This window comes from Calypte anna, chromosome 4 (genome assembly GCF_003957555.1).
Source record: "Calypte anna isolate BGI_N300 chromosome 4, bCalAnn1_v1.p, whole genome shotgun sequence".
Lineage (NCBI taxonomy): Eukaryota > Metazoa > Chordata > Aves > Apodiformes > Trochilidae > Calypte > Calypte anna.
This window is the reverse complement of record NC_044247.1, coordinates 16,239,765-16,263,834: the sequence shown is the minus strand read 5'-3', so window position 1 is coordinate 16,263,834 and position 24,070 is coordinate 16,239,765. Positions and strand designations below refer to the sequence as shown.

The 24,070-nt window shown below is 43.3% G+C and overlaps 1 protein-coding gene and 1 non-coding gene across 2 annotated transcripts; both read left to right on the top strand.

Moving 5' to 3' along the window:
• Positions 1 to 7: 7 nt before the first annotated feature.
• Positions 8 to 17,278, top strand: LOC103528365 (HAUS augmin-like complex subunit 6; the record flags this gene model as incomplete). The annotated part of the gene is made up of 16 exons (XM_030449407.1): positions 8 to 263; positions 776 to 871; positions 1,454 to 1,532; positions 2,631 to 2,760; positions 3,303 to 3,450; positions 6,601 to 6,666; positions 6,779 to 6,830; positions 7,033 to 7,206; positions 7,715 to 7,899; positions 8,349 to 8,478; positions 9,088 to 9,187; positions 12,451 to 12,541; positions 13,974 to 14,037; positions 15,295 to 15,477; positions 16,286 to 16,421; positions 16,788 to 17,278. Coding segments are annotated over exons 1-16 (2,211 nt in total), but the record flags the coding sequence as incomplete, so codon positions are not given.
• On the top strand, positions 13,741 to 13,882 carry LOC115598234. Its single transcript, XR_003987505.1, has one exon.
• Positions 17,279 to 24,070: the final 6,792 nt, after the last annotated feature.

The window sequence follows — 24,070 nt, the reverse complement described above, 5'->3', positions numbered from 1 at the left end:
AACTCCCGGCAGGCAGCGCGCCGACTGGCGCCTAATCCCGGCTTCCCTTGACTGAGCGCGGGAAGCAGTGGCGGTTAGGAGCAGCGGCAGCAGCACAGCGGCGGCGGCTCCGTTCGTGAGGGGACCCCCCCCTCCCCCGGTGTCACGGGCGTTGTGCTGCGTGAGCTGCTGGGCACGATGGCTTTCCGCTGGCATAAGGACCACTTGTGGCTCTACTTGCTGGCCCTGGGCTTCAAACGTCCTCCCCACGTCGAAGTGGGGCGGTGAGTTAAGAGGGAGAGCCGGGGGGCGAGGGGAAGGAAGATGGACGGGCGGCCCTTGTGCGGCAGCCATGTCCCGAGCGGGGCCCGGGGTTTCAGCACGGAGCGCAGGCTGCGGGAGGAGGGAGGGTCTCGCCCAGGGCTCTGGCACTCCCGGCAGTGCCTCACACAGAGGAAACGCCCGAATCTCTAGCGAGCTGTGTCTGCCACCTCAGATATAAGTCAGAAGTAGTAATATCTCTTGCTCCCCGCTGGATGCGTCCTACAGAGTCGCACGGAGAACGTGAACCGCGTGGCTCCGGACCTCTTGGTTTGGGAACTGCTTTGGGAGACAGCACGCTCGCCGAATTGATTTTAAAGTTAGTTAAATGTCTGGAGGTTGCATGTTTTTAACTCTGCAGAAAACAAAGCACTCGGAGCACTTTAATTTAAAGCAGTATTTTGCGGCCACTTAAAATGCTGTGTTAATTCTGCCCTTTAACTGCTTCTGACGAGACTGTTTATTTGTGTGTTAGGAACATGTTTGATAGGCCGAACAGGCAGGCTTTTCACCACGTCGTCCTCTTCTTATTTACTAAGCTGGACAAGGCCCGCACACATGGAACTTTCAGGTGAGCGGCTTCTGAGATTATCTGTAGCTTGGCGAGTTTCTTGGAACTTGTAACCCCTGCAAAGGACTCTGTGCTTCCTGTTCATTTCCCTCACCAAGCAGTGAGTAACATTTCCCAGCTGGGGATTGCCGCTGGGAGCTTCAGCGTGGCAAGAAGCCGTGTACTGCTGTGTGGTTTTAGCTTACATGTTAAAGGAGTAGCTGGAGTAGGGCTAGGGATATCAAAACCGTCTGCATTCTGACCCCTTAATTTTAATTCCCCTCTTCTCCTGTGTTAGAAAGAGCTGCAGGAAAATCTGGCTTTGCATGTCCTGTAATTAACACCTTATGGCAAGCAAACCTTGTAATGTTTTGTAATGAAACATTTTGTAATTAAAACCTTGTAATGAAACTTAGTTATTCTTCTATTCCTGGTCTAGGCTAAATCATTTCGTTTTCTGGCTCCTCTGGGAGGCATTGTTAAGAAATCTTTTAGTTTTGGTCTCACACTGATTAATTGGGCCATCATATTCAAACATGTTTTGAAATTGCCTTTTTTTTTTCTTTTTTCTTTTTACCCCTCCATTGCTTCTTAAATGGGAAGAGAGTGTGTTCGTGTAGGCCACTGCATCACAGATATTCGATTCAGGAAGCAGTGTGTGGCATGGCTAAAAGAGATCATAGTGAGTATTACAAGGAGTGGAAAATGATGCTTTACTGGTTTCTGTGACTTTGTTCTTTTTCTGAGGGAGTATGTAAAGCTTTTAAATGGTCTCACCAAATAATTCAGTTTTACCACTTGTCTTCTTTCACACAGTTTATCTTAGTCTTGTTTGAGGGAAAATTTGTGGCATAGTGGAGTTCAGATGGTGAGACATAGCCCAGTGTCTTAAAACTGCTGTGGCTTTTTCCTGAGTAACAGTATTTGATTCATCAGAAGTCTAAATGGTTCCTCAGCTCTGTGTGAGAGTACTTGAGTTTGAAAGATGCTTGAATCATCTTCCTGGCAACTTTTTTAGCATTGGCCTTTCTTTGTATCAGGGGAAAGGGAGTAAAGTTTAAAACAAGATTTCCAAAGGAAAAGAGACAAACTAATGTAGCAAGACAAACCTCTCTTAGGGAACAGCGCTTCAAGGTCCAACCAGGTGTTCCAGCAGAGACTCTCTAGCAATGCTCTAAGCCTATGGCTCTCAGAGCTGACTAGCCCAGATCGCTGCTGTTACTCCAAGATCAACTGGCCTCTCTGCTGGCTTGCTCAGGACTGAGCCCTGCCTGTGTCTCAGGCCTCACCTTTTATTGGCCCCTGGTCCTGCTCATGGGCAGTGGGGGCCCACCCTAATCAGGCACAGGTGGGCTTGACACAAGCTCATGCTCACTCCCTGGCAATTAGTGGCACCTGGTTGCCTCATTTCACTACAAACTAAAATTAATTGCTTCAAGCAGCATTGATTATTATCTTCTCATGCTGTCTTTTTTTAATGGTGGTTCTAGCAATCAGGTCCATGGAACCTGGAACACTTTTACTTTTTAGTAAAACAAGACTTTTTAAACAGTCTGTCTTGTACAGAGGTAGGCATAGTGCGTGGGAGTGAGCACTCAAAGAGTGTCTCTACAGCTCCTAGAGTAGATGTCACCTATAGTGCCACAGTAGTTTACCTGGGTGTAAGGCTTGCTCACAAGCAATCCGCAGTGTTCTCATAGTCATCTGAATGCTTGGCTGTTGCTAAGGCTTAGTATATCTTTGGTTTGTTTTGTATTTAAAACTGCTTTCACTTCTCTAGTATAAAGAAGGCGTCCGTATAACAGTCACGGAGTCTTTGCTTGTGGCTCCTGGAGGTCCTAAAATTATTCACCTGCTCTATCTGCTTGCAAGACATGTAATGCTTGAGGACATAAAAAGGAACTGCAGAGGTAAGCTGCAATGGTACAATAAGAGTGCTTGATTTGCATTGTTTGACAGTGAATCTGCCAAGTCCTTATGCCAAGAACTTTAGTTGTCAGTTGGCTGCTCAGTTCAAAATCTTTCAGAGGGTTCTCTTTAGCTGCAGAGATCTCTGGCTGATAGAGCAATGCAAATTGTTTTGCTTTCTCTTGCTATCCATGGGTCTTGCTCCGAGATTCATCTTTGTGTAATGCTGTACACTTAGCCACATAAGCAATGGTTTGATCCAAAAGTACTGAGCCCCTGTGCTATGTTTTCCTCACAAAGTGAGGAATTCTGAAGGACCAGTACTGTCTGCTCAAGCCATCTCGTGTTGTATTGGTGACCAGAAGAGCAGGGTAAGGGAGTGAGGGTGAGGGAATGAAGATATGCACAACAGAAAGAACTGGCAAAACAGACTGTGCACTGCACACTCTTGTTTGAGTCCAGACAGCTTTATTTGTGATTCTTTCAGATCATATTTTCTGTTTGCTAGAAGTGAATTGTAATCTCTGCATTTACTTCCATTCAGGCAATGACATACCTTTTGCAGAAGCTTTACAGTTGGTACCGAAGGACATGTCCATGGCAAAGGCAAGGCACAGAGTTGCATACCATAAGCTTCTGCAGATTCTTCAGAAGGTACCTTTTGTTATTCAAGAATATGAGAAGAAAGGACAGTAAGTATATAAAAAGAAATAGTCTTTTAATTAAAGCTTATATATGTGTGTTTTTAAAAGGACTTAGAGGGTCTGCGTCTGCTTACGTGATGAGTTTTGTTCAGATACCCATTTTTTCCCCTTTACCTCTCATTGACAGTTCTGGTATCTGTAGGGTCTTTTGTGTGGCCTGTTAGTTTACAGAACTTAGTTCTTCACTTAAGAGATGCACTGTTTTGGAAGATGTGGTTACTGAGACATTAAAAGTGACCAGGGAATTCTAACAGTGCCATGGTTTCTTAACATGTGAAGGATTGTATCTTGGAATATTAACTCTCAGGATGAAACATTCAGTCATGATTACCATGGAACATTTAATTTTGCATAATGCTTAATTATTTCACAAAAATTATGCTATTTTTGGTTTTACTTATGGAAAACATTCCTGGTTTTGGAAATGCAAATAACTGGAACTGCCTGTGCAGAGTTCTTCTTAATAGAATGTATAGGATTAGGTGAGGTAGTTGACATGACTGGAGTGCTGTCATGAGCAGTTAATAGCTATTCAGTAAATGGCAGAAGAGGAGGAGTCACAGGGGTATTAAAGGAGTAATTTCAGTGCACATGACCTAGCTTTGTATGAGAGGACTGATCTGTTACATGCCTTTGCATCAATATGAGAGGGTTTACATCCAGGGGGACCTCCTGGTAGGTATCTGCTATCCACCTCTCCCTCTGTAGCTGGGAGGGTGTATGAAGCCTTTTTCATACAAATGAAAGGCACATCAGACTTGCAGGCTGTGATTCCTGTAGAGGACTTCAGCTTACCCTGGTTTGTGTTGGGAAAGCAGTGCAGTGTTTCAGTAGCCATCTGGGAAAGAGCAGTGCCTTGGCAGACTGTAGAACTTAAGTTCTTCCTGAAGAACATGAGGAAGACAAGTGGAAAAATGATGCTGAACTGAAAAAAGCTGATTTCCACTTGCCCAGGGTGCTGCTAAGAGGTGTCCTGTGGAGGGCAGAAGGGGTCAGGAGTGCTAGAGTATTTTCAGATATCTTTGTTGAAGCTCAAAAGTGATCAAATCCCTTAAGGGGAAAAAGAAGCAGGCATGACAAGGAACCAGCCCTTTTAAAACAGTGACCTAGTGGTGACAGGCAGAAACCAAAGCAGCAGTGCTTAGGACATGGAAGGGGGGACTGATTCCCAGACATAAATATCAGTAAATGTTTCTCATGTGTCTAGTGATGTCATTATGAAGTACAAAGTTGAGCTAGAACTCCAAGAGCCTGATGAGAGCCTGAAGAAAGGTATGTTATTAGGAAGTGGAAGTATGTGGAGGATCCCTGTGCAATTCTGAAAGATGTGGGAAGCTCCAAGTGTCACAGGATGGAAAATAGTGCTTTGTTTGCCTCCTCATGGGCAAGGTCAGTAGCCTAGTGTCCATGCCAGGAAGCAGTGAGATGAAAGAAGTAACAAAGCACTTCTAATAGAAGAAGGGAGAGTGGAGGTTCATGTTTATGAACTGGGTGTAGAAAAACCCTGGTTACTGGTGGAATGCATTGGTTGGTGCAGAGGTACTTCCCAGGCATAATTTCAGAATTGCTCTGTCCTCATTGGAAAGACAGAAGGCAAGCTAAAGGGATGAACCCCAAGGGTGGCAGTGCCTCAAAATCTAACTGGTAGCTGATAATGGGTGGAGTTCCTTTGGGGTCAATACTGGATTCTGTGTATTCCTTGTATTCATAAGGGATATGGAGGACAGGATAGAATTGAAACTCACCAGGCTTCCAGGGGATGCCAAACTGTGAGGAAAGGTAGTTATGCTGGACTGAAGAGCCATTACACAGAGAAATCTTTCTAGGTTTGGAGATCTGCCCAGAAAGAATTGTCTGAGGTTTTGCAAAGATGTGTGAATTTCTGCACCTGGAATGGAATAATCCCCAGTGGCAGCACAGGCTTGGGGGTAACTGACTGGGGAACAGCTCTGCTAAGAAGAAATAGAGGTGAGAGTAGTGTTGGAGCACAAGCTGAGCACAGGTCAGCACTGTGTCGTGATAGCTAGAAAGAACATCGACGTTCTAGGCTGTATGAAGAGCAGCCAGCAGATCAAGAGATGGGATTCTAATGCCACACCTGGAGTACACAGCTTTGATCTGCTGAGTGGAGGAGAGAGGTTCTAGGAGAGGACCACAGTGGTTGGAGAACTTGACTGAGTAAAAGCTGTAGAAATTGGTTTATTTAGCCTGTGGAAGACAGAGCTCAAGGGGGTTAATCCCAATCTTCCAGTATCTAAAAATCAGTTGTAGAGAAGATGGAGGAACTATCTTCACAAAAATGTATGGTGGCAGGACAAGAGGCAGCAGGCCCAAGGTACTAAATGGAAAACTGGATTTTAAAAAATAATTGCCTAGGAAAGTGGTGGAATCCCTCTTGCTGTAAACATTCAACATACAGCTTGACAGGACCATGAGTAACTTAATCGAGGGCTCTGCTTTCAATGGGAAGCTCAATGATACAATTTACAGAGGTCAAAGTTTCAGTTTCTCTGATTCCTATAATTGTACCTCTTCTTGCACCCTGCTTGGGAAGTGTTGGTGCTCCTGCTTACCTTGAGTCACACCCTTCAAAAATGTTATTCTCCATCAGAACTCGGGAGATCCTGTGCAACTCAAACATAATTGATGCACAATCACCTGAAATTCACACCTCTGTGGTTTTAGATGCTTAACAATGGAATAAAACCAGTTTGGCTTTGTCAGCAGAACTTCGGTGATCGAGCTGCTTTTATTTAATTCAGTGTTCTGTTCTTTTTTTTTTAATCTGTGTGGTTTGGGTACTGTACAATCTCTGATTATGTTTGGAGTTTTATGTTGCTAAAGTGCATTTCTTGTAACTTCATCTAATAAGTGCCATTCCATTGCAACAGAACAAGTAAAAGCTTAATTGCTTCAGTTACAAGTACCTTGGTGGCTTTCCTGGCTTGCTTTCTGCACAGTTATGGTAAGAAAGTCAAGGTTAAGTTTGGTGTATTTCATTATGCATAAAACTGCCTCAGTATGCAGATTTGGGAATAGTGAGCATGATGGGTTATTGATGGTCAGGAATTCTGAGGAAAACAGAGTAGGAACTTGGAATTTTAAAAAATCTGTGCTAACTGTTAACTCTTTTCCCAGGCTTTTAGTTAAAGAAATAAAACAGACAATGCATGAATATGCACTCCTGCAGATACAGTCTGAGAAGTAAGTGTTTTTCCTTGTAACTAAGTATATATGAAATTGATTTCTTACTCAGTTTTATGAAGTGTAAACTAATTTTATTTTAATCCACTTGCCCTTTTCTGTTTACATATAGGATGAAGCAAAATGACCAAAACAGAAATGACCTAACTGAAAAAATTCAAAAGGTGAGCATTTTTTTTCCTTTCTTCTGTAGTGGTGTGCTATTTCTTACCATGGCTCTGCAACACATACTCTCCTCTCCTGTTATTTCCACTTGGCTACCTGTGATTATGCTGACTCCTTCATCTTCCTGTAAGGAGTGTTGATACTGTTATTACAGGTGGCAAACAGTTCAACTTAGCATTTTTGTCCTTCTTGCCTCCTAAGGTCCGCAGCATGTGGGCACTTATAATGGAAACGTTTACGTCTCTGAGAAAGGAAAAGGAAGTTGTGGATTCTGTACTAAAAGATTCTGGTGGTCAGTGCATTTTGGATGGAGCTAATGTTAATATCAGGGTTCCACGACTGTTGGCTCACAGAGTTGAAAACGACAAGTACCAAGTATGTAGATTTTGTCTTTTGTGCTAAACTGTGGTTTTGGTCTCAAGGAGTGTACTCACTGCAGAAACCTTGTACTAGATTACTAGAACTGTTTTATGATTGTGCTACTGTTTTGTATTGATTATGTTTCAGCCACTAACTTTTTAAGTTCATTAGCTGTGTTGGTAATTGTTTGATTAGTACTTGATTTTTCTCTTGTTTTAACAATAAAACTAGTTTGACCATTTCTCAGATTCTGTAGCCTACCACATCTTTTGGGGCAGTAGTTAAACATGTTACCTCACTAGTTGAAGTTTTCTTAATTCATAGTGCTTTCTAGGCTTCATTCAAGCTGCTATTCCAGAAAACACTCCTGTGTTTTTTGAAAAATGAAAGAGTCAGGAATTGAACTAAAATACAAACGTGTATAATACAATACACTTTGTATCCCTGTTCTAGCAACAGAAGGCATCATTTTCTGATGATGCTGTTCACTAATTCTTTTTTTTTTTTCTTGCTGCACTTCAAGCGTTGTACAGGAAATGTATTTAAAGGTGTAAAACTGAATTTCTTGGTAGTCATTCAGTTACTAAATGAAACCCTGAGAACACTGAAAGATGAACAGTGTCCGTGCCAACCTGAATTTAACCTTGAGGACATTGAGTACAGGATTACACTCTGCAAGAGACAACTACGGGCTTTGCAAGCAATGAGGTAACTGACTGGAAGTTTTCTCAGGTTCTTTGCCTTTAGTTTAAGGATCAGGTTTTCCCACCTTGTAGCCTTTTTTTAAAATAATACTATTCATAGTGAGAACATGTCTGGTCTGTTCAGTTTTTTTCCTTTGCCTCTGAGAAACTCGCCAGTTTTTTTCTATTTTAACCTTTTTCTTACGTTAATCCATTCTGGGATTTTAAAACATCACCTGAAACTGGCTTAGGGCAAGCTTAAGGATGGATAGTTCTTCCAACTCTAATGCAAGAAAGATGAAGACTACCTAGCAGCTGTGTTTTAGGTTGTGAATTCCAGCTGGTTCTTGGTGCATGAAACAGTTGATACTTCCCAAAGACTTTGTGGGGGAAGGGTGCCATGCAATACGCTAAGCAGAGTTATCATCTCCACCAACAGATTTGCCAAGGTCATTCCATGCTTTTATGTTACAGGCTAAAGACAGAGAGAGAGCATCGTGTGTCAGCGAGTGAATCTATTTCTGTAAATGAGAAAAACTGGGAAGAGAAGTGGAAAAGCTTTCTTGGCGTGTCTCCTTTGAATTTAATCTTAAATCAGAATCCTGTAAGTAGTATTCAGTTTTTCTGATTCTGGTGAAGAGAAGGGGTGAAGGTAAGAGAGGTGTTCATCTAAGCTGGTGTGTTCTAATGCAGCAGGCAAGCTTTATACACAAGTTACAGGAATCAGCACTATGTAGCAGAAACTACTTTTTGAAATAGCCATTCTTTAAGAAGATAGACTTGATTTAATGGCAGCTGTGGACATCATTTCAGGTTGGGGATGGAACCATCTTGTCAAGGCATTAGGGCAGCGTAATTAGAGCGAGGTGATTGGTTTTGGCTTTGTCCGTGTTCACTGCTCTGTGGAAACTGAGCTTTCATGTGGTACCAGTCTGAACACTGGCCTAGTTCTGGTTTTCCCTTTTGAAGTCATCTGCTTGATGAAGGAATAATTATTTCCATTCTGGCACATTGCTGTAGGGATCTGAGGTTATATCCTTGCCTAGTTACCTTGCAGAGAGGGATGGTTTCATGCTGAGCCTGACAGACGGTTTGCAGAAAAGCTGTTGTAAATTATTATCTGTTGATAGCTGTTGATACAGAGTTGTTTGTTTGGGTTGTTTTTTTTTTCAGTCTGCTTGTGTAACCTTTCTTTCTTTCTTTTCTTTCCAAGGAACTTGATTGGGTAAGGCCTGTGCCACCCCAGTCTTCTAAACCTGCAGAAGAAGATAAGGAGAACTATGTCTTTTCTCAGCTTCTCGCAGATCTTTCAGGTGGGTGAACAGGAGAAGCTTCCCTTTCCTTACGCTCTGCTGCCACAGTTAAGTTACTTGGAACAGGAAAAGTATCCTGCTTGTGTTTGGAAGTATCTTCAGTCTTTGGTAATCTGGTTCTGAAAGATGCCTTGCAACAGTTTCTTTTATTTTTTCAGCCTTGTCTTATCTCTAAGATTCTCTGAAGCTTTTGATGTGGCAAGAAACAAATGCTGGAGTTGTTTGGTGTGTTTTGTTATGGCAGAGAGGATTTTGAGACAGATCTCCATGTATAAAAGTTTACTTGTGTGTTCTAGGGAACACATTCACTTTAAAAGTGAAAGTTGTGTCAGGCTGGAGGAGTAATTGGCCAGCTGAGTAGAGAAATGGACGGTCCTTCCAGTTAGGCATCTTCCTCTGCATTCTGAAATTGTGATTCCACAGAAACTGCAATTCAGTCAGGATCTTACCTGGTCTCTGAGTTGATTGCTTTCAATTGGTAGGCTATCAGTGCTGGTCAGAGCTCATTTTGGTGAGACATGGATGTTGCACCTGCTACTCAGCTGATGAACTGAGGTGTTTTACTAGGTAGTGCTTTATTGACAAGGTGTTGAGAGAGTTAAAGGTTAGAAGCTGCAAAGCAGAAATGGAAAATCAGGGGGAAGGCTGCTTTAACTGCATGGAACTGTAGTTGATTTTAGGAAAAATGATGTAACAGATATGTCTTGGAATTTCATGGTGAAAAGCAAAAGGGAGATCCATTTGTTTAGAAAGACAAAAGCAGTGCTTCAGCAGTCTCAGGAATGTAGGTATGAGGCTTGAAGCTGTAAAGTGAAGGCTATGGGGTTGCAAATGGAAGTTGATTTGCCTTAAAAATTTCAAAGATGAAAGTGCTGTTCAGTAATGCTGTGAGCTTCTGGCAATAGCAGAAAGTTTGAGATGAATGGTCAGGGCAATCTCAAGCCACAAATACAGGCTGCGTGGAGAAGGAATTGACAACAGCCCTTTGGAGAATGACTTGAGGGTGTTGATTGGTGGCTCAGCAGTAGCCAGAAATGTGTGTTTGTAGCCCATAAGGTCAGCTGTGTCCTGGGCTGCATCAAAAGAAGTGTGATCAGCAGGTTAATGAAGGTGATTCTCCCCCTCTCCTCCTTCACTCTTGTGAAACCCCACTGTATTGTGTCCAGTTCTGGAACCTCCAGCCACAAGAAGGCCAGGGAGCTGTTGGAGTAAGACCAGAGGAGATCCATGAAGATGGTGAGAGGGCTGGAACACCTTTCCTATGAGAACAGGCTGAGAGAGTTTGGGTTGTTAACCCTGGAGGAGGCTCCAGGAATACCTTAGAGTGGCTACCTCGTACCTGAAGGGGTCCAGGAGGGAAGCTGGGGAGGGATTTTTTTTAACAAGGAAATGCAGTGATAGAACAATGGGGAGTGGTTTCAAGCTGGAAGAAGGTAGATTTAGATTAGATATTAGAAATTGTTAACTGTTAGTGTGGTGAGGCACTGGAACAGGTTGCTCTGAGACTTGTGGATGCCTCATTCATGGAAGTGTTGAAGACCAGGTTGGATGGATCTTTGGGCATAGTGGTCTAATGGGAGGTGTATTTGCCCATTGCAAGGGACCTAGATAATCTTGAAGGTCCTTTCCAACCCAAATTGTTCTGTTGTTCTGTGAAACCAGCATGTGCTATTCTCTCAACTCTCTAGTTAAGATGCTTGATCTGAGTATCCAGACACAACTAAAACTATCTTCCTACCTGTTTAAATGGTGAGCCTTAAAAGTTAATCTCTCTGTCAGGGTTTAACACTGGCCCAGCGATTAAACTGAGTAACAGACGCTCTCTATTAATCTCTCTCTCCTTGATAAAGAAAGGAGAGAGAATAAGGGAGAGAGACTGATGGGTTGGAAACTAAACTACACAGCTTTAATGAAACAGTAATGATAAATAGGAAAAATTACTAAATATATACAAATATACAGGAAAATGGAAACCACATTCCTCCCCCTTCCCCCCAATAACTCTCACGTCACCACCGAGGCTGCAGGGCAGCCCTGGGAAAGTCCAGGCTGGACTCCTGGAGTCGGCAGCAGTCGGGAACTGGAGGCAGGAACACACAGATATGGGCTGGCACGGATCAGGAGCACAGGCAGAGGAAGGGATGGAATCCTTCCAGGATGCCGAGAAGGAAGGGAGGAAGGGAAATCAGGAAATTCAGAAGTCTGGAAATCTGGAAATCCGGAAAAGATCTGGCTCGGCCCTCGTGATGCCTCAAATTTATACTGAGTGTGACGTATATGGGATGGAATCCTCTGTTTGGTCAATTCTGGCATCTATCTTGTCTGTTCCTCCCCAAAGGAGGGCTCAGGTGGGACCTCTGTATCCTCCTGGATGGTAAAATGTTTTCCTCAGAGCTGAGCAGTGTCCTTGGCTCTGCACACCAGTCTCTAGCAGTAACTATAAACATCAAGTGTTATCAATCCTAGAAACACACTGTCTGAGAAACTTGCTGTTCATTTCAGCAAGTGCAACTGCTTACAAGAGACCTAGCTAAAAGTAAAAGTACAAGACAGAAAATCACCTTTATCCTGGCCCAAACCAGGACACTCTCCTAATTTCTTAAAGAGAGCTTGAATTTTGTAGGTGGTGTTGAGGTGAATTTTGGAGTCAGTAGAGAACTACTGCAGCCAAATGATGTGATGCAATTTGTACTGTACCTCTGAAGAGTCCTGAGATGAGATGTGTACCTCTGGTAATGTGCAAAACGTTTTCTTTGTGTCTCGCCTTGCTTGGACTGGGGCAGCATTGTTCAGAGGGATGAGTTTGTCCCCAGAGATATTTCTTGATAAGTGCAGGTGAAGATGGGGTGAAAAGATGGGAGGAATTTCACCTTGTGGAATTGATATGCCAGACAGCTGATGTGCACATGGAGAGGGGAGGATATTGCTGACATGTGGCTGGGATTGTGGTTTTGGGGGAAGGTGAAACCTATGATTGGTATGTGGAGGGCAGCAGATAGAATCATGCAGAGTGAATGTGTCTTCAGGGGCAGCACAAACAGGCGTTGGATGCTAGTGGTGTCTGTGGCTGCAGGTGGTACCTGAGCAAAAGGATTGATTCCAAGATCCTGCTTATGCATCAATTAATTTTTCTTGAAGTGGTCATAAAGCCCATCCTGCTAATAACGTACAGTGGTGCAGATTGTGTCACCCACTTGTGTCACCTAGGAAGCCTCAGGAAAAAAATGGAAATAATAATAAAATTTTCTGGCTTACTTCTCTAGAGGTTTGCAACTCTATGCAGAAAGAAGGTTGGGAGAAAGAGGATGAGACACTTGAAGCTGTGATGGATAAGGCAACACCAGTACAAAGAAGGTATGATGTTATTGAGCAATTGAGTTGATTATACTCTGTGTCTTGGTCCTTAGTGGAATATCTCAGTGACCCACTCCTTTACATGTTGCATCCACCTGACTGAGCAAGATAGTCATAAAGTAACTGCCCTTTCTCCAGCTGATGACCCATTGATCAACTGGTTGCATGAATTTCCTCACTTGTTAACTGCACTCCTTCAACTTTTAAGAGGCAGGTGGAGAAAACAGAATTCCACTTCTCAGGCTGGGTTGAGGTAGACATATATATTCAGTGAAGCATGAGAATGAAAGGACAGACATTCACAGGATCCTTTTGGTGTGTTTGGAAAAAAAAAATAAAAATTAACCCAAACAACTGAAACTGAACCACAAGAAAAAACTTTGATTCCCAAGCAGAACTAATGTGCTAAGCCTTCTCAACAAGGCTTTTCTCGCCAGCCTTGTAATGTCATTTAGTTGTGTAACTTCAGTTCCAGCAAAGGATGGAACATAAAAGAATGGTATTCTCAAGCTCTGGCCTGTTCCTCATTTACTTAGTCCGGGAAGGTTTAATGACCTTTTGAATAATGGTGTATTTCATGATGCAATTCCCAGAGAATCTTTAAAGTGTCCTACTAGGAGGAAAGGGGAGTTGCAAAGGAAGGGTGTCCTATACTCAGACATCAGTAGGCATTGTTGCATGTTAAGTCTCAAAGGTTGTCCAAGTAGCTGGCAATTCAAGACTGGCGTTCTCTGTGACTTCATACAGCGTGGACTTTTGTCTGCTTGTGATCTAAAGGCAGGTTACAGCAAGCATTAACATTTTAAGATGTGTTCTTCTGAGGAAGTGAGGACTGTACCTTACCAAGGGTTGGACTTGATGATCTCTGAGGTCCCTTCCAACCCAGCCAGTTCTATGATTCTGTGATTTTAGAGAGCCATGCACTTAGCACTGCTCTCATCAGAAGTGTTAAGACACAAGTTTTTGGTAGCCAGGTGACTGTAAAATATCATGAAGCTCATATAGGAACAGAGCTGTTGGTGCCAGAGACAGTTCAGTGGAAGAATATCCAGGGAAAAGAAGATTATCAAGTCTGCAGAAGACTTTCCAGTTACCTTTGACTGCAGAATGAAGGAGACCAGTTTACTAAATGTATCTCCAAATCCCATCTTTTTCTGATTGATAATCAAGGGGAAAATGTTACCATTTACTGCTAACTTTGGGAGGCTGATACACAACAAGAGCTCAATCTGCTCTGAGTGTCACATGTTCTCCCTAGAGTAAAATCTCCCTTTCATCTCCCTTCTGATGACCGGGACGAATTGAGAGGAATTGTAAGGGACAGATAGGGGGCACACAACACGTAATGGCCTTCTGAGTACTGCAAACCACTTGTTTGTTTGTCTCTCAAGGATTATTTTGTTTTTACCTCCTCCTCCCTTATTCCCCCAAGGATCTATTCAGTACCTTTGGAGCTGCTGGAAGAATCAGAAGAGGAAGATGTTTCAGTTGAAAAGGTGATTATTCCTGCTTGTAATTTCCTAGCTGTCAAAGAAGTTAACTCTGTATGTGCTTTTTATTCTGTGCTTTTTACAGTGATTGTAGTTCGTGGTATTTGGTATTTTTTATTTATATATATATGTGTTTAGTATATGTATCTTATTATTCTATTATCTTTATTTTATTATCTCCTTACCTAGGGAGGGTTGCAGTGTTCTAGTTTTGATGTCTTTGGTTGGTGGGGGTGTTGGTTTTTTATGAATTTTTTTACACATCTGAGACAGCCCTGTAAGTCTAAAAGCTGTCAGGGCCTTAAGCTTTAGGGAAGCACAGAAGGAAGCAGGCTCACTAGCACCTGGCTTCATTACAACATTCAGTGTGTCTCTTAATTCCTCACTTGCTGAAAAGCAAATAGTGGTCAGACTTAGAGAAGCAAAATTGTGTGTGAGCTTAATTAAGGCTAATGATGTTACATAAAGGCAACGTGGACGTACAGTTGTTCAGTGTAGTGTCTTCAGACTAGGTGCAGATGATATAGTAGGTTGAGAGAGGTTCTCCTCCCCCTCTGCTCTGCCCTGATGAGGCTGCATCTGGAATATTGTGTCCAGTTCTGGGCCCCTCACTTGAAGAAAGGCAGGGAACTGCTTGAGAGAGTCCAGTGCAGAACCACCAAGATGATGGGGTGGAACATCTCCCTTATGAAGAAAGATTGAGGGAGCTGGGGCTCTTCAGCTTGGAGGAGAATGAGGGGCAACCTCATTGATGTTTATAAATCTGTAAGGGGCAAGTGCCAGGAGGACAGGACAGAGTCAAGCTTTTCTCAGGGGTGACTAACAACAGGACAAGGGGCAATGGTTATAAACTGGAGCATAGGTGGTTCCATGTAAATATAAGGAAGAATTTTTTCACTTTGAGGGTGACAGAGCACTGGAACAGACTGCCCAGGGACGTTGTGGAGTCTCTTTCCTCAAAGCCCACCTGGAGGTGTCCCTGTGTCACCTCCTGTAGGTGACTCTGCTCTTGCAGGGGGGTTGGAATCGATGATCTTTCAGGTTCCTTCCTAACCCCTGACTTTTTGTGATTCTATGATATCTGTGTTCTTGGCAACACCCTATCCTAGCTACTACTTTACACAGTTGTAAAACTGTTTTCTGTTTAGTTAGACTTAAGAAGTATTTTTATTGACTAAAAGCAGGATTTCTGCAGCAGTTTCATCATGTTAATTTTCTAGTATGTCTTTTAAAAATTCTAATAATTTCTGTGTGTTCCTTTAGAACTTGCATGTTAAAACTTGCAAGAGCAAAATAAAGCCAGTGCCTCCAAAGATGATGAAAAGTGGAAAAGATGAGTCCACCATTTCAGAAGTGGGTGAGAATGAAGGTGATCATGTTACCCAGACAGAGTCTGCTTTCAAAAAAGACACTCTTGCTAAAGCCAGAGATGAACTGGCAGAAGAGGTTAGGAAAAAGTTTTTTTTCTTTGTTTACTTCTATTTAAATAAATTACAATTAATATCTTGTAATCTGCACGCATCCCAAGTTTTGTCTGCTGGATGTTAATCAGTGTCCCAGAGTTTTAGAGGTCACTGCTTGTGTGAGTATACCCTGAAAGAATGGAGCTTGTGGAGTCACTGTAAATCATAGTTAAGTGAATATCACTTTCAGGAGAAGGATGGCATGGTTTTTATCTCCTCTCCTGCTCCAATCTGTGAATCACTGTATATAATAAGAATTCAATAGTCCTTTTTATTTCTGAACCTAGGCAGGTTAACTGTTGAGCAGGGGCTTAGGAATTATAATCAGAAATTAGTGTTTCCTGTTTGTTTAAGATTTAACTGAGGAATTCCTTCACAGGAGTTAATGTAAAATGTGCTACAGTAAACTGGAAAGTAAACTGATGCTTCTGCTGAAATGGCACTGTTATTTTTCATGGCTAAAATGTTCTGCTTATGTAAATAAAAATCTAGTTGTGCTTTTGCAGTTCTAGCCTAGTGTCTTCCATTAATTCTGAGCACACTTTCTTACTTTAAGGATGTGTTCATAGATGATGAGGGAACTCAGAACTGAATTCTGATTTCAGTCCTCTACCTTCATTTTGAGTTCAGGCTACTATGGTCATTGTGAGCCTAAGCTGTAAATGACAGCAGAGTCAGAAGACTCTTCAGATCATTTGGAAAATGGGGTATGTTTTGATCCATAAGTGACAGAAATAGAGAGCTTTATAATATTTTTTCCTCAGGATTTATGCTTTTCTGACATCTTACAGGTTGCAAAAGCAGTGATGTCTGAGTCACCTCAGAGTGCTGATGGAAAAGGAATGGCATTAGATGATCTCATTAGCTCACTGGCTTTCAACCCATTTTTAACAAGGAAACAAATTCCTCGAACTCCAGAGAATCTACGTAAGTCAATACCTCTGTTCTGGTAGTACTCATTGATTAAAATTCATACTGCATGTCACACAAGAAAAATAATTACTTCAGGGAAGCAGGAAGTTATTGTAATGCCTCACTTACTCTGTAATATGACATAGTAGGCCTCTAAGATTTTAATACTGTTAGATTTAACATGGATTTTTTTTTCTATGTAGAATTCCCTTTATGTTGAGGAAGGAAACTTAAGGGAAACTTAAGGGAAACTTAAGGGAAAGCAGCCATATGAAGTTTCCTTCTTGGATTGTGTATGTTAATGAAGGTGCAGAAGAAAAACAGAACAATTGAGGCTGGTTATTAAAGTACTGAAATTTTATCTTGGTTTGTTCCATTTAGTTACTAAAACTCAAAGCTCGTGGAGAAAAGCTCTTCAGACTGGTGGCTCATCAGACACAGAGCTGGCCCCAGATGAGGTAACAACAGAAGCAGCTGCAATGGATGCTACACCAGACTCCAGACTTGTGTGTTCTGTCGCTGCAACTCCTGTACCTGACTTTGCTCCATTGCCAGAAAAGAAGTCTCTGTTACATACCACAGACCTTAGACATCCAGAGCAGATGAGGAGGCACATCACTGAATCTCCGGTTTTGGAAACATCTGGAATGTGGGAGAGTGAGAGGACAGAAGCACAGGAATTAAAATTTATTTTGAACAAAAGTCCTGTAGAAGATAAAAATGAACAGATCAGCATGGATACTCTGAGCATTTATTTGCAGGACAATGGTGGGAGAAGTGTTTCATCTCCAGGTGACTTTCAAGGTTCCTTAGTGGATCGGATACTGCACAGCAAGGTATCAGCCTTACTTGTCAATCAGATAATGGATGAGACACTTCCAGAAGGACTGGACTACACAGAGACTGACACATCTGCAGGCTCAGGGTCTGACTCCACCATCCTAAATAGCACAGATATAATAGATGACTCAGGAAAGGAGGGGGGTAGTGAAAACTCAAATGTAGAGCCACAGTCCCCATCCAGCTTGCATAAAGCACTTGAATGGGCTGCATCTGGTGGTGAAGAGGAGCTCCAGCAAAGACGTAAGGGTGGTGAATCTGAAAGCTGTGGAACAGGCCCAGGATTTCTTGCATCAAAAAGAAGAGGAGATGAATTGTGCAGTCCTGTGGAACGGTTGTGCTTGGATGAAGAGTTTACCAGGACACCATCGCCAGTATCTCTTTCTGAGAGAAAATACTCCCTGTCATCTCTGCTGGCATCCTATCAGCATCTGGGGGAAATGACAGCAATGATACATGACCTCCCAGTAGAGTTAATGGCTAAGTGGAAAAAGAAGGGTAAGTGTCGATGCACTTCAGCAACAAGATTTTGTCCATTCTGCCACTGGGTACACAATACCTTAAATAACCTTGCCTGCAAGTAGGAGGAAGGGTGCTCACCTGACTTGCTGAAGTAATTTGCAGGTATTAAAAATAAGGTGTGGTAGCAATGGAGGAGTCTGAAGTTAAATTGAGAGAATTCACAAAGTTAATTTGAAGTAGTGTGCTGACTCTGAACTAATTTGGTTATTTAGGAATGTGTTACAGGTACTGGTCATTTTAGTGAGGTCAGTGAGGTGTCCTTAGTCTATAAAACCTATTAAAAAGTATATTGATCAGTAGGCTGTCTTACAGCCTGTCCCCTCTCTTCATTTCCAACAGAAGTGTCTGCTTTCTTTGAGCAGTCAGACAGTATTTAGCTACATGGGAAGTCGTTTTTTGAAATGCAGTAATAAAAACGAGGCAGCAATGTTTCTAGAGAAGACTCTGAGCAAAGCAAATGGTACATAGTGGAGTACTAGGATTATAACAGGACAAGCTGGTCTCAAGGAGTACTGAGATGTATGCTTTGTGTGTAGGTGTGCTGTAGTTTAGCTTTTGCTTAAAACTGGCTGTAATCACAGATGACATTACGTGGAGCAGGTATACAAATCAGATACTATTTCCTCTGTGCTTTTTTCACAACGAGCAGATGCTTTTGGAGAAGTATTTCTGTTGATTAATTGAATGCTGTAGAGAGCTAACTAATACAATTTCTCTTGTAGATGATGAGCCAGCCACAAAGGAACCATCATCAGGATAGAATGTGTAAATAAGCAGTGTAACCACAGAACTCTTTTTTTTTTCCCTTACTTTTCTTGCTGCTCTACATAATTGGATTCCTCACTCTTCTTGAGACTTCTGGTCAATACTGCCATCAGTTCTACCTATTGGTGGGTCAGCTTATTTTTTTCAGACTTTTCCAATGAAGTGCCTCTTTCTACAGCCACAAAGTTCTACAGTCCAACTTTGACAGGTGGTAGTGTTAATGCCTCTCTGATTGCAGTCGATATACATTCATGACACCAGGATGTATGGATCTAATGCTAGAGCTAGTGGTGGGATGGGATTGTAGGAGTTGAGGTTCTGCCAGATGAACTTTTTTTTGTAAAAGTACTGATCACTAGCCTGATGTTTCAGGTTTTAAACCATTGCTAAATAAAGTTGTTTTCTGTTCTGCTATAGACTTCACCTCCTTTCTTCCAAAAGAGTTGTAAATGTGTTTTAATAAGAATCAACACTTGTGTTTTGATTTCTTCTGTGTAAAGCAGACTTTAATAAACTTTGGTACTTGTGTCTGATTGTGTAAGCTATGCAGAGGCTGCTAGCATGTTAACAGCTGATGGGGAGGTGCATCTGAGGAGGTGCACTTACATGTTGATGCAATCATACCCAACAGCTAGATAACTGGAACATACTGGCTGTCTGCAGCAAGCCCAGCTGTGTTCTTAGCAGAGCTGGGATCTAGAACTTGGTACTTGTCACATCACAAAGGTTCCCCAGCTGACTGTGAAGTCTGAAGGTCCTGTCTGGGATTCCACCAGAGGAACCTGGATGTGCTGCCCCAGAGAAACAATTGGTCAGCTGGGCAGTCTGGACCAGTGTTGTGCTCTGTCCCTGCTTCTGGAGATTCCTCTGTCATCTTCTGGTGGAGTTGTCTCTAGGGTCACCTACTGAAGAACAGTGGGTTTTTGCTTTTGCTTTCTGGAGGAGAGCATCTGCTGCAAAAGTTTAGAAAAGCAGAGTTGTTTTTCTTGGCAAAGATGTCTGCTGAATCACCTGTGGAGTTGCCTGTGATTGCATCCCTGAAGAAGTGCATTTGTATGTAAAGGTATGTAAAGGAGGGTGAAGTAGCAGGGACTTGGCTAGCAGGCTGTGCTGTTACCACTGCTAAGCCGGACACAAAAAAGAGTAAATAAAGGTGACTTAGAGTATTTTTAAAGCTTTCAAACAGGAAGCATCTTTCCCCCACTTGGCCCATCCAATCCCATGGTTCTTCTCTTGGTCGCAGGACTGAAGAAAGGGGCTACAGATCCACATCTACCTCTCTGTGGTCCTTGAACCCCTCCATGGGACGCAGGGGCACAGCTGCCACCTCACCACAGGGCTGTGGGAAAATCTCTGCTTGGGTACTTTCCCCCTCCTTCTTCACTGACCTTGGTGTCTTTTCTCTGGCCTTGCTCTCTCACCTCCTCCTCTCCTCTGCTCTGCAGGTCTCTTTTTTTATGCTTTCTGCATTTGTTTTTCCTTGTTCTTGACTATGTGTCCTGGTTTTGGCCAGGATAAAGGTAATTTTCTGCCTTGTACTTTTACTGTTAGCTAGGTCTCTTGTAACTACCTGGACTTGCTGAAATTAACAGCAAGTTTCTCAGACAGTGTCTGCCTCTAGGACTGATAACACTCGATGTTTACAGTTACAGCCAGAGACTGGTGTGCAGAGCCAAGGACACTACTTAGTTCTGATGTGAAATTTTGCCCTCTGGAAGGAGAGAGGAAGTAAAAAGATCACACCTGAAGCCTGTCTTTCGGGAGGAACGGACAAGGTAGATGGCCAAAACTGACCATTCAATTGAGTATTCCATCCCACACATGTGCTAGTATAAATTTGAGGGATCACAAGGGTCAAACCCTCTTCCCTTTCTGCTTCCCCTTCTTCACCTGTCCCTCTTTTTCTTCTGCACCCTGGGAGGATTCCATCCCTTCCTCTGCCTGTGCTCCTGATCCATGCCAGCCCATATCTGTGTGTTCCTGCCTCCAGCTCCCGACTGCTGCCGACTCCAGGAGTCCAGCCTGGACTTTCCCAGGGCTGCCCTGCAGCCTTGGTGGTGACGTGAGAGTTATTGGGGGGTACTGGAAAGGAACGTGGTATCAATTTTCTGGTATATTTGAACATATTTAGTAATTTTTCCTATCTATCATTACTGTTTTATTAAAATTATTAAAATTGTGTAGTTTCGTTTCCAACCTGTTAAAAATGACTGAGACTCAATATTCTGTTAAGGGTTTAATGTAATCAATAAAATTGAAATTGCCATGAGCAAAACAGCACTGGGTACATGAGAAGTCTCTGCTCCACTCACCCCTCAGGACCCCTCCATCCTCCCCCATGTCCCCACCATTCTCTCTCCTTCCCCCCCCCACCCCCCTCCATTCCCCCTCCAGCCCCCCCAGCCCCTTCCATCCCGCCCCCCATCCTCCCCATTCCCCTCCCCATCCCCCCCATACCCTTCTATCCCCCCCCACCCCCCTCATGTCCCCCCCCATCGACTCCCCACCCCCTCCCTTCCCCCCCCCTCACCCCCCCACTCCAATGGGCAGGCGGCAGCGAATGGGAGGGCAGGGAGCGAAGATTTGAAGGTTGTTAGAATGTTAGAAATGAGGGGATGTGCAATCATTTGCCAACCTGACATCAGGCAGGTGGTGGAAGCAGCCAGGAGATGAAAATGTTTCTTCTCTGGCTGCAGACAGAGGTGCTGGAAGATTAAAACGTTGCTGATGTTCCAGGCAGGTTTTTCCATAGTGCCAGACTGGCTGCTCAAACATCCTAATCCTGGCAGATTGTTGAAAGGAAGAGCTGGGAAGGGGCACAGAAACCAGACAAAGCCAGAGATAGTGAGAACATGCAGGATTTGTGGTCACACAGACTTCAACCTTCAGAGCAGAAGTCAGTTTGTGGGTGTACATCTTAATGGTTTTGCCTAATTTGTCCCTAAATTCCAATGCTCCTGCCTGGTAATGCTCACAGTCCAGTGAGTGTTTTACAACTGCACATGGAGACAGAGGCCCTGCCTGGGAGAAGTTTGCCAGCAGGTGACTCCACCCTTCATTTGGATAAAAAAGTGAAAGTTAACCTTGTGCCATCACACTGTAACAAATGCCTGGTGACTTCTCTAAGTCTTTGCTAATTCCACAGAGCCACAGTTGACTGATAATTTACAGAGTGCATAAAGAGTGCTGTAAAATGCTCTTATGCTTTAACTGTGGAATTAAAACCCTTGAGTGAAATATGTGATCATGTATAAAAGCCTTTTCATACAGATGGGCTTGCTCTAGAGTTATCCAGGGATGCTGCTTCTGAAATCTAGCTCATATGAGAGACAACATTTAAGAAAAAAAAAAAAAAAGATACTTCCCAGTGTCCTTACTGAATTTCTTCTGTGTCCCTCTCTCAGGACTGCTCTCTTACCTTTCCTACAAGATACCTGAGCTTGAATATTGCACTCCTGCAAGGAGAGAAGAAACCCTGGAACGTGTCTTGAAGCCTGTTTCTTTAAGAGGAAGCTTAAAAGGCAGAGGGTGGCTTTAGAAGCAGGAACTTCCTGAAGGCTGGATCAGGGGATGCTGATGGAAAAGATTGTTCTCCAAACCACAGCCCTTCAGTCTGATGCACACAACCACACAGCCCAGGGCACAGAGCCCAGGAGCTGCCTGAACCTGCCCCCACCCTATCCCTGCTGCCTGAGCCCCTGAACCAAGCAGGCAGGAGTCATGCAGGTGAGGACTGTCAGACTAAAGTACAACTTCTGTTTCTTTTTCCTGGGAATGGTTCCCTAGGATGGTTGCAGCTCTAACACCACATCCTTGGTGGTTGTTTTGTACTGGTCTGGGTTTTTTTTTGTCAACAGCCCTTTGCCCCCCTGGCTTTGTGGGGCTGGTTAGTGTAAAAGTACAGGTTTTGAACTGTTTGCATGGTCTTTTTTTCTTTAAATATTTGCAGAATATTCTAAATATTTCACAAGAGGAGGGGAGGACAGAAAGGTGACTCAAGAATGGAAATGAGCTTTGAGTCTGGAATACTTGTGTGAAAAACTTTCCCCTCTCTTTGTAACTTCTTTGTAACACAAACTCTGCTATCCTGGCCCTATCCCACCTGGAATTGCATTCTGCTACTGCAAGTTCTTGTGAGACTTTCTCCTTAGTCTCCTACCTCAAAAAAAAAAACCAAAAAAAAACAAACAAAAAAAAGAATTGAGAAAAAAGCAAGCAAGCATAAAACCAGAGTAGTTTCTAATTTCAAATTACTACAGGCTTACACAATACCCACTGGTTAGATGTAGGTAGCTGTAGAGGAGTTACAGTTGGTTTTATTTATGCATTTTTATTTATGGCTTGCTTAGTTCTTTATCCCTAAATGCCCTCTTCTTGCTGGGGATTAGTCAGTGTCCCCCTGTCCCCTCTCCTCAGTCAGCTGTGGTCTGTCATGGTGGGTGCTCAAGTTACTGTGTCCATGCCACCCTCTGTGACATTTCCCCTCTGGACTTCTTTGCCCCTGGGAGGTGGCATGCAAAGTCCTTTAAAATAAAGCCCTGGTACTGGTGACTTTACCCAGGGAAAGCAATAGGTGCTGCAAAGAGGTGGCTGAGGGCTGCAGCTGGAAGGAGCCTTCCTCCCTGAGTCCAAGCATCCAGGAATTTAACCCTTCCTGTGAAGAAAACAGCAGAGCAAAGTAGAACAGGAGAAGGAAATAGATGAAATTCAGAAGTTACAAAAAGTTACAGCTTTTGTGTGTCTGGAGTAAACTTCCTTATCTTCTTACCTTTAACCTGAGCATTTGTTCTCCTGCTGCTGGCTCTGCTTCAGGCTCTGCAGGTAAAAGAAGCTCTTGGCAGCTGTGCTGAGGCACTCCCCACTCTTGAGAGCTCTCTTTCAGAGCTAACCCTGGAGGAGGATCCCAAAATGGAGAGCTCCCAGGTGCTGGGAAGGCTGGACTGGGGACCAGTTCAGGATTTGACTCTTGGACCTTGGAGAATGTGGAATTAGCATTGATCCTTCCAGATGTCCCTGCCCATGGGGGACTCTTCAGGTGCCATCCAGGCCTATGGTTTACAGGGACCCTGAGGGCTCTTGAAGCCCATGACTGGTTTACTGGTTCACAGGAGGGACTCCAGAATACACTCCAGATTTAGCTTGCAGTTAATACAGAGACCATTGCTGGACCTGATTTAATTTGAACACCAATAGGGTTCATAGCTACATGTAATTCATAGCTATTCATAGCTACAGATAATAAACTATTAGTTTGTTTCCACCTGTGTTAGTTTCAGCTTTTATTGCTGTTGGGATTGCTGGATAACTTGGGTAAACGTCTTTAACATGTCTTCAAGGCTCATTCAGGCACTTCCCAGCCTTCTGACACATCTTTACAGCAGGAGGCTCCTGTTCCTTTGCTCCATAGCCTGTGCAGGCTGCGTGTTTTCCTCCGCTGCATCACTCTGCCCCTCTATCCACCTTCATATTTTGGTTCTTGTAAGTGCACGCTTGTTTCCCTCTGTTTTGCCTGCACTTTGCTTGGCTCTCATAGGCTG